Raw genomic sequence first — 13113 nt, 5'->3', positions numbered from 1 at the left:
AATTCCTACATATTTCTTATGAATTCAGACAGTATTAGTTATTATAATCTTGCCATATAAAAGTGAAGCATCTATGCTTGTCAACATCACACTGGGAAGATTCTGAAGTTAAATATTTAGAAAAAAGGACATGTAAATAGATGACTGATGGTAGCATCAGAGTAGTTGTTTGATGGCTTCAGAATAGTCAGCATTGAAAGTTGTAAAGTAGGAGGAAATTTCAACAGAAAGGTCTAATGTTATGGCTATTTATAAAGAATATGTACCATGACTTCAGCAATTACAGTTTTCTACTCTTAATATCAGTGCTCTCCAAAACAGGGGAAAGTCATGTGTCGTGGGTTAAGCGCCCCTCCCCACCTCGGGGGGCTAGAAGTGGTTGGTCCTAGGAGAGTTTCCCCTGAGGGACCAATCGCAGGTCTTTTTTCGCTCCTGTGGAATTAGATATCACAACAGCCAGAAGCTGTTGGCGGAGTGTGAGAGTGTCTAAGAGAGAGAGAGAGAAGCCCAGGGGTGGCCAGGGGCCCCCGAAACCAGGGGGCCCCTGGGCCCCCACGGCCCTGGCTTGGCCAGGGCTGGAGTCAGTGTGTAGGAATGCGTGTGTGTTGTGAGGGAGAGACTTGCAACCATGAGGTGAGAGGAGGGAGGTCTCCAGCCCCCTATGCGGGGGGCCCGGCCCTCTTCCCACCCCTGGCTAGGCTGAGGGGAGCTTGGAACAGTTTATAATTGGACTGAGTACCCATGGCCAAGGCTAGGGGGCTCTTTTTCTTCCCCCACTGCCCAGGGAGGCGGTGGCGTGGACTTAAGGCTCAGTACCGGAGCCGAGCTAGGAGGCAGGCCAAGAAGGTGGTCCAGAGCCTGGAGAAAGCAGCTGCGATCCATGCAGAAGCTGGAAGAACTCCAGGCTGAAGGAATTGGAGATGGGCCAAGGAGGCTCACGGGAGGCTCTAGCGAGGTTTGGGCGAGGGCAGCCAAAAATTGAAAGCTGCAGCAGTTAAGGAAGAGAGGAAGCCAAACCGGCAGGCTTTTTCTGGGTAAGGACTTTTGGTGAAACTATTTGGGGTAAAAGACTGAGCGAGACCCGGAAGCCTGGAACCTGGAGAGTGAGAACGGAACATCTTACTCTCCGGGGAGGAAACCTTCACGAACCAGGGAGAAAGGATTCAAAAGCTGACTCCTTGGACCTTTTCATGATGAAGACCTGGTGAAGAGAGTGTTTCCCTTGCAGCCCAGGAGGAGACCTCAGCAGGAGCTGCGGGCTGGTGGGGGTGCAAGAGAAGACCCCTTCCCTGATATCCCAATGAGAGAGAGACTTTTAACTATCACCCTGCAAGCTTCTCCTGAGCTGATGTGGGAGGGTCCAAGGGGTGGTAGAGATTGTGTTAATATTGTATATATAATTGCTTTTTAGTTTCTATAGTATTTATTCTGTATAGTAATAAATTGTATATAATTCCCTTCCCCCATACTGAGGTGTGCCTGTCTGAAAACTTCTCTTCGGTGTTGAGGTAAAATGTGGAGGGAGCTTGGAAATTGGATTTTTGGGGTCAAATGCCCACATCATGAAAATATATGAACAGTTAAAAAAAAGAACAAAACCAAAAAACGACTGCCCCCTCATTTCAAATTATAATGAAGAAATCCTTTTACATATATATATTAGAAAAGAATGAAGTAAAATTACAATAACTTTGAATTTGATGTGTATTTTCTTAATTTGACTTAATGGTCAAAGATCGTGTAACATTCAGGTAATGATTGTTTGCTAACACAAACAAGGGAAATTTTGTTTACCATTTAATAATCCCAGTTCCAATTCTATAAACACAGTTGTCATTTGTTTCCTGGGGACTAAATCCTGGTACGGAAGGCAAGGCACGTTGTTCCTCTGGGAGTGGCCTGAAATCTCTCAGGACTCTTAAAGCATTGAGGCCTCTACGAGCTTTGTCAAGATTTGAAGGGATAAAGGTAAAGATATCGGGGGTTGGTGTGAATATTTTGTAATGTCTGCATTTGAAGATTTTTTTGAAAATGACAACATAAAACTCACTATTATTTTCATTCATTTTGTTCAGGTTGTTGTCAATGCACTCCTTGGAGCTATCCCCTCAATCTTCAATGTTTTGCTCGTCTGTGTTGTCTTTTGGCTCCTATTTAACATTCTAGGAGTAAAATGGCTTGGGAAAAGATTTTCAAAGTGCATACTCCAGGAAGGAAATATCAGTCTCATTAATAACAGAAGTGATTGTGAGTCTCATGGTGGAAAATGGACAAATTATCCTGTAAACTTTGATAATGTTGGGATGGGATACTTGGCTCTGCTCCAAGTGGTGAGTTCTATAATAACATTCTCAGTTTTGTTTTCTTCAAGGAAATGGGTTGAGCAGCCCAACCATGGGATGCTACTATGCTTCTGTTTATCCCAGTGAAATTGGGGATATTTTTTAGCTTCCATATATATTTTCCTTGTTGGTGACCTGCTCAGTTCCTCCTAAAGAACGCTTGAGCATATGCAACCTTGTGTTAAAATCAAGAACTCTGTTTCATGGCTTTTCAATTTTGTTTTAATTTTGATTAACACTCTAAACCTGAAATAGTCTGCAGGTTACTGAATTAAAAATATTCTCATTTGCTCTAGTTTAGATTGGATGAGCAAGAAAATCAGGACACAGTTTATTTATATTTTCTTTTGCTGTAGAAGTCATGAAGGATTGGGATACTAATTTATTGAGCTCCCTAACATGACAACAAAGGAAAGAAAGGCAATTTTTAAGTTGGCTGTTATCCCTGTATCTTTTTTAGCTGAAGTTCTTTGCCCTGGATCCTCCAAAGTATTCTATGATTCTGCAGAGTTGCTAAAAATTGCAGGAAGGAATTGTTTGCTGTTTTCTCAGAAATTGTTTTTATCCTTTTACATTATATTTGCAAATTGAGCTGAAAATTTTACTGTGATTTTTCACCAAAAAAAATTATTTTAAGAAGAATTAACATTAAGACACTTTTTGCATGAATCATGAATTTTTTTGTTTTAGGAAATATTTTTGTTTGATTGATTGTTTGTTTTTGTTTAGTTTTCAAGAAGTATTTTTTCTTTTAACTAAACTCCAGTGAATCATACTTCCCAGCAGATCTTTAGAAGTGATACACATTTCTTATAGCACACTGCTCATTATCCACAACTATTAACACATTTATATTAACTATATATATCAACTATATATATATATAAACTATAACAAACTCCAAAATGTATTTTTTTCAGGCAACTTTTAAAGGCTGGATGGATATTATGTATGCAGCAGTGGATTCACGTGAGGTATGTCACTAAAATGACAATTTAGTTCTTTTCCCTTTTCTTCTTCCCTTTTCCATCCATATAATTAATTTTTCACCTTGTTTGCACTATCAAATCAAAAATACAAGTGGTTGAAGGCATCAAACTACACAGTGAAACAATAATCCTTGGACTACCAAAAATATAGAACTTAGATAAAAGAAACTAGTAGAGTGACACCACACAGAAGCCTGCTATGTCAGGAATGCAGAGGGGAAGATGTTGCAAGCTTTGTGCAAGTCTCTTCTGGAAACAGAATACAGAAGCTCTTGGAAGGACTGTGCAAATTTTCTTCCTTTTTAAACATGTACAGGAGCACTGAAACAGCATGCAGCTAGAGCAGTTATTTCAGGAGCTTTTCTTCCCTAGATTTGACATTCTCACTATTTCTTCCCCCTTTGCATGTGCTGTTCCTCACTCTCTTACCAGGACAGTGTGTTTTAACTTCCCTATGTTTAACTGAATTTACATTTTTCTCACTCCTTCAGTCTCTGTGCTCTTGACTGCAGTGAAATAGCTGCTGATTAACATGATTGTTCCTTGTAGGGCTGATCTTAGTGAGCTGGGGCTTTGGAATTGCCTCTTGTCTGGGACAGCATTCCAGAGGATGGCTGGTCACCATTGTGTTTAGTCTGAGTTGTTGTTTTTAATCAGGGTATTCACAGCATCCCTTCTGACTGGAACTGGTTCTTTATTACTTCAAAATTTGCTGAAGCTGGATTTGTCTCTATAACTCTGGTTATAGAGACAAATAGTTTGTCACTATCTTTGCAATCAGTAGAAGATAGAACAAGAGAGTGGTTCTACCTGTACATCCAGGTAAAGATGTAAATGCGTGGAAATAATTTATCCCTCATGACAATAAAAAATCTCTTATTATAAATTGGAAATGGTAAAGCTGTGATTATCTCATTTTTACCAATATTATTTTTCTGGTTTGACTTTTTTTTAACAGATCAATGAACAGCCAAAGTTTGAAGCAAGCTTACACATGTACATATACTTTGTGGTTTTCATTATTTTTGGATCTTTCTTCATGTTGAACCTTTTTGTTGGAGTGGTTATCAGCAATTTTAACCAACAAAGGAAAAAGATAAGTACTACTTGAACTAACTCAGGGTCTCCTGTAATCCCAATTTGATTAAGTGAATGCTGGTTTGACATGTAGATGTCTAACATTTTGAAATAACTGTTTAACTAGATAAATTTAAAACAATAACACTTGAAACCAAATTTTGAAAACAGGAGTCCCCTTTTCCTCAAGGCTTTTAGCAATTTACCTGTAAATTCTATTTTCCTGCCAAGTCCTTAATTTGTTCTGAGTAGAGGACAAGGAGGAAGGAGGGAGTAGCTTCAAAAATGAGAAGCCAAAGCCAGGTTGAATTCTGTCCTGATTCATTTAGATGTTAAATTATCCAGAATAGAAAGGAAAATGGAGTAAATTATTTCACTTGGAAGACTTAAAACAAATAAACCTCTTGCTCATTCAAAAAAAGCAGACCCCAACAGGAGGTTTACAATTTCAAGATTTACATTTGGAAGACAGAATCTCTACAGGAACCCTTTTTTATTTCCATAGCTTGATTCATATACCAAGTGTCAGAGCATTGATGCTCTGGGTAGAGAGAGAGAGCAATAAAGCCCACAAGAAATTCTTCTGCTCTCTGCATTTAAACAGAGAAAAGATATTTGGGGGTTGAGGAACAACAGTCCAACTTCACTCTAAGAATTTCCTTTTCTAATGAAGTCCCAGTTACAATAATCCAAACAGACAGAAACAACAGTGGTCAAGTAGTTTATGAGCCTGAACATTTACAGGAAGTTTATGTGGATCTAATACTTTTTTCTTAGTACATGCTGTGATTGGCATTTTTTTCTTTTTCAGTTATTCTCTTTCATTTCTTTGCTGATTCTCAGGAATTTTCCTTGTGATTCCATATAGTGAAGTCAAACGGAATTTTCAGAGGTCTTTCCAGAGTGATTGAAATTGCAGATGCCCTACTATAGAGGGTGTAGATGGGGATAAGTAATACAGGGGGTGTAGATGGGAATAAGAAAATTGTTGTCAGGAACCCCCTGTAGAACTGGGTCCCATCATCCTCCATTTACCTGCTAGTCCAGCAATACTCTTCTGTTTCTACCTTCCCCAAAAATAGAAAGTATTTTCCTTCTTGATGAATCGTATGTAGTTTTTAAAATATGAAATAGATTTGTAAAGCTTCAGAAAGGCTCTCACACTTGAGGGAACTGACTTTGGAACACTGCCTAGACTAGACTTCCATGATCAAACCCAGATCAGCTCTTTCCAGTACATCTGTTCAAAGATCAAGGGGAAAAGGAGAAATGGTGAAGACACGGTTTATCTCTGTGCCCTCTTAGGTCCCACTCAGGACAGCTGTAACTTACTCTTTTTTACAGAAAGTTGCTGGAATTTATTTAGGGAACTGCTTAAACTGCAACTGAACAACAATATTCTTTTCCTTTACTTAGGTGGAAAGGATCTATTTTTGACTGAGGAACAGAAAAAGTACTATAATGCCCTAAAAAAACTTGGATCCAAGAAACCTCAAAAACCCATCCCAAGACCATTGGTGAGACCATCTTAAGTAGAACATGGCAGAAGATGCAACGATGGTGACCATATTTGAACTTAGTAGCCCAGGCATAGGGAAATAAACTTTGCCTTAGAGCCCATCATCTTCTTTGTTCAATGTAGTATTTACATTTTACTCTCTTTTTCTTAAAAGAGTCTTTCTTTGTAGGCGTTAATTAGGGAAATTTATATTTTATTTATGACCTATCCAAATGTGCATCCTGTTTATAAAGGTCCATAATTAGTATTTGATAATCATACCATGACCTTGGTTACTTAAGTTGCATGATGTTGCTTCTGCCACTAGACTGGATTATTGCAGGTGAGAATGAACAGAGAATAGTACATGCCCCCATGGCAGTTATTTGCTTTTAAATAATCTTATGCTTTACTTCTTTTAGTTTCTTAATTTTAATTCCAGGCTTGGCTTTTCATAGTAACTATTCAGAGTTTTTCTTGCTTATGACATTTTAATTTGAATTGCTTATGGTAAAATATCTGCTTCAATAAGTATTTCTATTAAAAGGGCAATCACAATGTACTCTGGATGTTTTCCTGAAGTGTGTACATATATAAGTGCCAATGTTCTTGTATACTTAGCCAAGTACTGCGAGTTTTCATTGAAGATCTAAAGAAATCACCTAAAAATCCTTCTAGTAGCTTACTGTTAAAATTATATTACCCTAAATTCTTGTTCTAAGCACAAATTACTGATTAATATTTGAATGCAGGCTGAGTCCTAGGAGTAGCATCAAGCATTTCTTGTTCTCTCCACAGAATGCGTTCCTGGGATTGCTGTTTGATATCGTAATGCACAAAGCATTTGACATCATCATTGTCATTTTCATCTGCCTAAATATGGTTGTTATGATGGCAGAAAATAACCAGGAAGGCACCAAGGAAGTTCTTAATAAAATCAACTATTTTTTTGTGGCTGTATTTACAGCGGAATGTGTCATAAAAGTGCTGGCCTTAAGACAGCATTACTTCAAAAGCGGCTGGAACTTATTTGATCTTAGTGTTGTGATCCTTTCAATAGTCAGTAAGTACCAATCACGAAATCAGGTAATGTGTATTACCAATATTAAGCCAAATTTCAGTATGAAGTAACCACTTAGATACATTTGATAAACAAATCCAGATCCACTGTGCTTTTTTAAACTATATGCTAATGAATTCCTTCAAAATTCCTTCTGTATTTTTGTTTATATTTTTGCATAGTGCTAAAAAGTAAATGGAGTTTTCAATTTTTATTTTTCTTATAATATGTGTTTTTTGAGTAATTAATAGTATAGGAACCTAATTCATTAACATCTTCACTAAGTTATTGCTCTTAAATTGTTGTCTGGCTGTTTTTATGCTTTTGATTTACATGTTGTTATGGTAACTGTTGTTTTCACAGTAAAAGTAAATTCATGTAAATAATGCATTTGCATGAAAAATGAGAAAGATGTATTTATTTCACCAGGACCTCCTTTAAAGAAGGCAGATCCTGATTGCTGATTTAGAAAGCTCAGGAAAATGTAGTTGCTCAGCACCATTCTAAATCTGGGCCATTATTTGTGACTGTGAAAAGTCTCATTAAAACTGACTTGGGTTTTTTGGCTTTTCAAATAAGACTATATGCTCAGTGATTCCTTCTAAATTCCTTCCTTGTTTTCTTTATATTTTTTCACAATACTAAAAGGTAAATGGAGTTTTCAATTTTTACTTTTCTTTAAGTTTGGATTTTATTGAGTAATTTACAGCATAGGAATTTAATTCATTAACATCTTCTCTAAGTTAGTATATATAAATTGTTGTAAGACTGGTTTTATGCTTTCCATTTCCACATTATCATAGCAAGTTGTTTTACTTTCACAAAGCAAATTCGTGTTAAAAATATATTTGCTTGAAAAATGAGAAAGATGTATTTAATTTTTCCTGGACCTACTTAAAGAAGGCAGATCCTGATTGCTGATTTAGAAAGCTCAGGAAAATATAATTGCTCAGCACCATTCTACTCTGGGCCACTATTTGTGACTGTGAAAAGTCTCATTAAAACTGACTTGGTTTTTTTCAGCTTCTCAAATAAGACTAGATGCTGATTGTTTCCTCTACCAAGGGTCATACATAGCTCTAGTTTCTTGTACAGTTTATTCGGTTTGTGCTTCCCACTCAGGCTCAGGTTGTATCACAGAATAAAGGACAGGGAAGAAAAACTCCTCTGAGTTCTCTGTTTCGTGCCTAAGCACAGTAACCCTTTGCTGTCCCGTGCAACCCAGGAAAATGATGACTCCTTAACTCCTCTGTTTGCAATCATTTGCATTCCTGCTGCACCCTTACTCTGTTAGTAGGGTCAAAGAACGGGGTGTAATGGGGGATAAATGCTAAAAGACAGTTTTTCTTTAGAATCCTCTTGGTCTTCTCTGATCTCCTTCAAGTACCAAGCATTAGTCAAAGCCTCACATTTAGCATGTGCTCAGGCCTGTAAAGAAGCAGCAGACAGCAGCTAGGAGGCAATTTCCACAGCTTCCAGCACAGGAGCTGAATGGAGCTAAAAGCATTTTTAAGTACTTGAGCAATGAATGTGTAACTTCACCAGCCCTGAATTAGAGAAAACTGGGAGGATGCAGTTTGCAAACTATGCCTAATCTTGATCTCTCTCTAATACTGAAATATAGTATGATTTGTCTTTCTTTTCTTAAGCTGTTCTGTAAGCAGTTTCAGTATTGATGATGTTTGTGTGGAAAGTGGTGTAATATGGTCAGTGTTACTTCTGACACCTAAAGCACAGAATATAACAAAGCAGACAACAATTTGACTAATATGGCTTGACAACATTTTGTTTTCTTTCTCCCTTCAAAGGTATTGGAGTTTCTGAAGCCTTTCAAAAATTCATCTCTCCTACACTTTTGAGAACTATTCGTTTGGTGCGAATTGGCCGAATCCTGAGATTGGTTCGAAAAGCGAGAGGAATTCGAACCCTTCTCTTTGCATTACTGATGTCTCTTCCTGCACTGGTCAACGTTGGCCTTTTGCTTTTCCTAATTACATTTATTTATGCCATTGTGGGCATGGCAAACTTTGCCTGTCTTCCCTGGGAAGGTGGGATTGATAACATTTTCAACTTTCAAACCTTTTCTGGAAGCATTCTCTGTCTCATCCAAATTACAACGTCAGCTGGCTGGGATACTCTTTTGGCCCCTTTGTTAAGTGAATCTGGTACATGTGCTCCCAACTTAGTTTTAAAAGAGAAAGATAAAATTAATTGCACAAATAGACCATTTGGTATTTTTTATTTTGTAAGCTATGTCATTATATCATTTCTCATTGTTGTAAATATGTACATAGCTGTCATTTTAGAGAACTTCAATGTTGCCACCGAAGAAAGCACAGATCCTCTTTGTGAAGATGACTTTGATATGTTTTATGAGACCTGGGGAAAATTTGATCCTCTGGCAACACAGTTTATTGACTATTCTGCTCTTTCAGACTTTGCAGATGCTCTGGCAGAACCCTTGCGCATTCCAAAGCCCAATAACATCCAGCTCATATCCATGGACCTCCCTCTAGTGAGTGGAGATAAGATCCACCACTTGGATATCTTGCGTGCTTTCACTAAAAGGGTCTTGGGAGAATGTGGAGATTTGGATAGTCTTGAATTATTCATGGAGGAAAAAATTGTGATTGACAGTCCATCTAAAATTTTTGACAAGCCAGTTTCTTCCACTCTTAAGAGAAAACAAGAGGAGGTATCAGCAGTTATTATCCAAAGGGCCTTCAGGAGGTATTTGATACAGCGTTCTTTCAAAAATACATCTTTCTTATGCCGTCACAGACAGACCAGTGCTGTCTTTGGAGAAGAAATGCGGGAGAAGCAAAAGCTTATTGTATCAATGCTTAATGAAAGTAGTGGCAGGAAGATACATAAATCACGGCCTGTTTCTTCCACATCTCTCCCTTGATTTTATGATGCTGTTGCCGACACAAATAAGCTGGACACATAAGGTTACCTCAGGCTGCAGCATTTTTGACATTTATTGATTTTCAGATGGAGACAATATGTGAATCCCAGAGTATAATAATCTAAATGATGGCAGCCTTTAAGTATTGTGATTACTCAAATTTGCAAATTCTCCTTAAAATTATTAAGATCTGAACAACTATGTCATAAATATTGGAGAAAAATCAAACCATAGAATTTTTTTATCAGCTAGTGGAGTAGGTGGGTTAATTTTTTCACCTGCCAGTTTTGTCCTAGTTCATGTGTTTACGGAAGAAATCTGTAAAAGGTCAGTTATAAGGACAGATTTATAAACACACAAGGCTGTAGAATAATGTATATCTCTTTAGAGATAACCAATATTTCCAACTAGGCTTTATTGTAGCAAAATGAAATAATTACTGCACTTCTGTAACAGAGCTCATTCAGGACACTCGAGCATAATCAGCCTCTAACTTTGATGGTTTTGGGACCATCCTCCTCTGCCCGGTCTGAAGGGGGGATGTGGCCGTGACACAGCATGGATGGGTCTGGAGACAAGGTAGGGGTGCAGATGGAATGCTTTATTGAGGCGTGCACGGGATTTTTTATCAGTTCAGGCAGGGAAAGGGCTAGAACATGGGGTGGAACATGAGACAGGCAAACGGGGTAACAAATGGGGATACAGACACAGGCAAAAAGGGGAGGAACATGGGAGGAGCCGGGGAAGGAAAGGGCGAATGGTGACTGTCTGCTCTCTGCAGCTTCTGCAGCCTGTCAGAGAGGGGAGCGGGGAAGGAGGGAGCAGGCAAACTCGTGGCAAGCCCAAGCATGACCAGGCTGTGCATTGTGTAGTGTGGATACAATGAAAGCACATAATGACAATAAAGTCCATATAATAACTGTAAGGTCCATATAATAAAGTCCTGTCCATTGCTGCATGTTTTTCTCTATGCCTGGAACCTCTCCCATCCTGAATCTTGTTCCTTCATACTCCTCCTAGCATGTTTGGGTGGATTTGCTTATGCTTAAGAATTTTGGAGGAGTCTTTATATGTGCACCTAAATGGATTTAACAGATCATCCTCAGTTGCCCGTGCATAAAGTTTGTATATAATTTGTTCTTAGTATCATTCAGTGTATGAAAATTGTCATAATCATAGCTACGAAAATCAAAGAGTGTTATACAAGGGGTATTGCTTCCAGAAAATCTTGAGAATCATTGTACGTAAAATTTCATCATCATCTAAATGTCATAGAAAACATTACTTAGTAATCTTAGTGATATGAGGCAACATTTAATAAAAGGTAGAGGAAGTATTTATTTGATTGATTCTGAAAAAGAAAATATGAACAATGAGTATTAATGTTTTACTGATTTCTTTTGCAGTTTAGGTTGTTCAGATGAAGTGTTGTGGTGGATTCAGAACAACTAATAAAATACAACTGGTTTAGATTCTTCAATAAAGAGCTCAGATGCTTAACATGTTTCTGTCTGTTTTGTAAGGAGTAGCCAGTTTCATTTGTTACAAGAAATAATCTGTTCTTAAAGGGGTAGAATCACAGTAATATAATTTTCTAAAAGTAGCTACCTATTAGAACAACAAAACCGAAAATGTTTCACTTCAACAAAAAATTAGAAAAGATTTAATATTTTGAGGCCAAGAAGAGCAGGAACAATAAGGTAATAATCACTTAATTTTTACTGTCATTTCCCATGTTAAATACTATTAAACATGACAGATATTGTTAAATCTAAGTTAATTTCAGAACAAATAAAAACACAGGAAAGCTAAGAGTTTAACAGTTCTGATACAGTATGGTTTGAATGGGCTTTATTATGGTTGAACTTCAGCTCCCCAGGGAACTGGTGGAATCACCATCTCTGGAAATGTTCCAAAAACGAGTGGATGTGGCACTTAGTACTGTGGCTTAGTGGGCATGTGGTGTTTGATTAAAGGTTGGACTTGATGATTTTGGAGGTCTTTTCCAACCTTAATGATTCTATGATTACTTCCAGAACCAGCTGCGGTTCAGAAAAAAAAGGTTGATGAAGAAGGTTTGCAGACCTCTTAGGATAACTCAGGAATTTGCACTCAGGAGCTGCCACACTGGGCAGACGGATGCAGAGATATTTGGTGGCTCTGCTTAAGACCTGCTCCTGTCCAGCTTGTGTTGTTTCACGCAGAGTGATGCTTGTGAGGTGAAACTCTTTATTTTGTTCTTTGAGACCTGGACTGAGCCGACAGCTTTTGTTCAGTGATCAGGTACCATTAGATGGCAGCATTTACTGCGGTTTAAAATGTGACCAATCTTTGGTGGAAGGCGACAAACTTGCACACTTCAGCAAAAAGGTATTACATTGATTGTAAAAAAGTTAGAAAAAAAGTCTCAAAACTCTCTTTTTTTCTGTCCTGGGCTTTCAAGTTAGCCACAGTTCTCAGTAGGTGCTTGTTCACTGACTGTTCTGGCTTTTGATAGACCTTAAGGACTGGGGGAGGAAAAAGATTCTCCTGTGTCCTTGGGCTTTCTATCTTTATATCACTGTAAAAGGAAATGTTTCTTAGACAACAGGTAAGAATGCTTTGTTCTTGCGTATTGGAAAAGAAGGAAAGACTGGAAAAGCCATATAAGAGACTTTTAAACACTAATGAATCTTTGCAATTCAAAATTATTTGTTTGAATGCAACACCAGGTTCTCTGCCCTGGATCATAATTAGAATTACTGTGATTCCATGACAGCAACCACAGCTTTTCACTCTTAAAGATTATGGCTAAACAGCCACATTAATCAACTACCTGGTTATTATCTGGGAGTCTATCAATCAACACTGTTTTGGGCATGCAGTTCTAGTCTCTGTGTACAAGAGGGTGACAAATTAGTGCAAATTAGTAAGAGATTTCTCACCTGTCCACCCCTGGGAGCCAAATGATGAGTCTTCTGTGACTTCTACAACACCATATCAAATTTCTTTCTGCAAGATTTTTCAGTACCATCATCCATTAGAAATATTTGCATAAAGATACTGACTGGTGTCAGAGCTGAATGTAGTGCCACAAGTTTAGACCCTTTGCTCTGCCAATTCCAGGGAAAATATGCGAAGGCATCAACTTAGTAAGTGGTTTTATTGATCTTCAGAGACTTTTGAAAGAGCAATAGACATGTTTTGGCAACTCCTCAGGAAAATAAGCTGTTTGGACAAATCTGCTGCAGTTATCTGCC

At 38.0% G+C, this 13113-nt stretch overlaps 1 protein-coding gene across 1 annotated transcript in view; it reads left to right on the top strand.

The window, feature by feature from the left end:
- The window catches only part of LOC135404245 (sodium channel protein type 5 subunit alpha-like), a 39558-nt gene extending 28182 nt beyond the window's left edge, over positions 1-11376 (top strand). Inside the window, 7 exon segments of the mRNA XM_064638920.1 lie at positions 1831-1968; positions 2076-2330; positions 3263-3316; positions 4290-4431; positions 5825-5925; positions 6705-6969; positions 8775-11376. Of these exon segments, the coding sequence (XP_064494990.1) occupies positions 1831-1968; positions 2076-2330; positions 3263-3316; positions 4290-4431; positions 5825-5925; positions 6705-6969; positions 8775-9916 (2097 nt within the window). The 3' untranslated portion in view covers positions 9917-11376.
- Positions 11377-13113: the final 1737 nt, after the last annotated feature.

The sequence above is a fragment of the Pseudopipra pipra genome, chromosome 1 (genome assembly GCF_036250125.1).
Source record: "Pseudopipra pipra isolate bDixPip1 chromosome 1, bDixPip1.hap1, whole genome shotgun sequence".
Classification (NCBI taxonomy): Eukaryota; Metazoa; Chordata; class Aves; order Passeriformes; family Pipridae; genus Pseudopipra; species Pseudopipra pipra.
The sequence above is the reverse complement of the archived record's forward strand: the minus strand, read 5'-3'. Positions and strand labels throughout refer to the sequence as shown.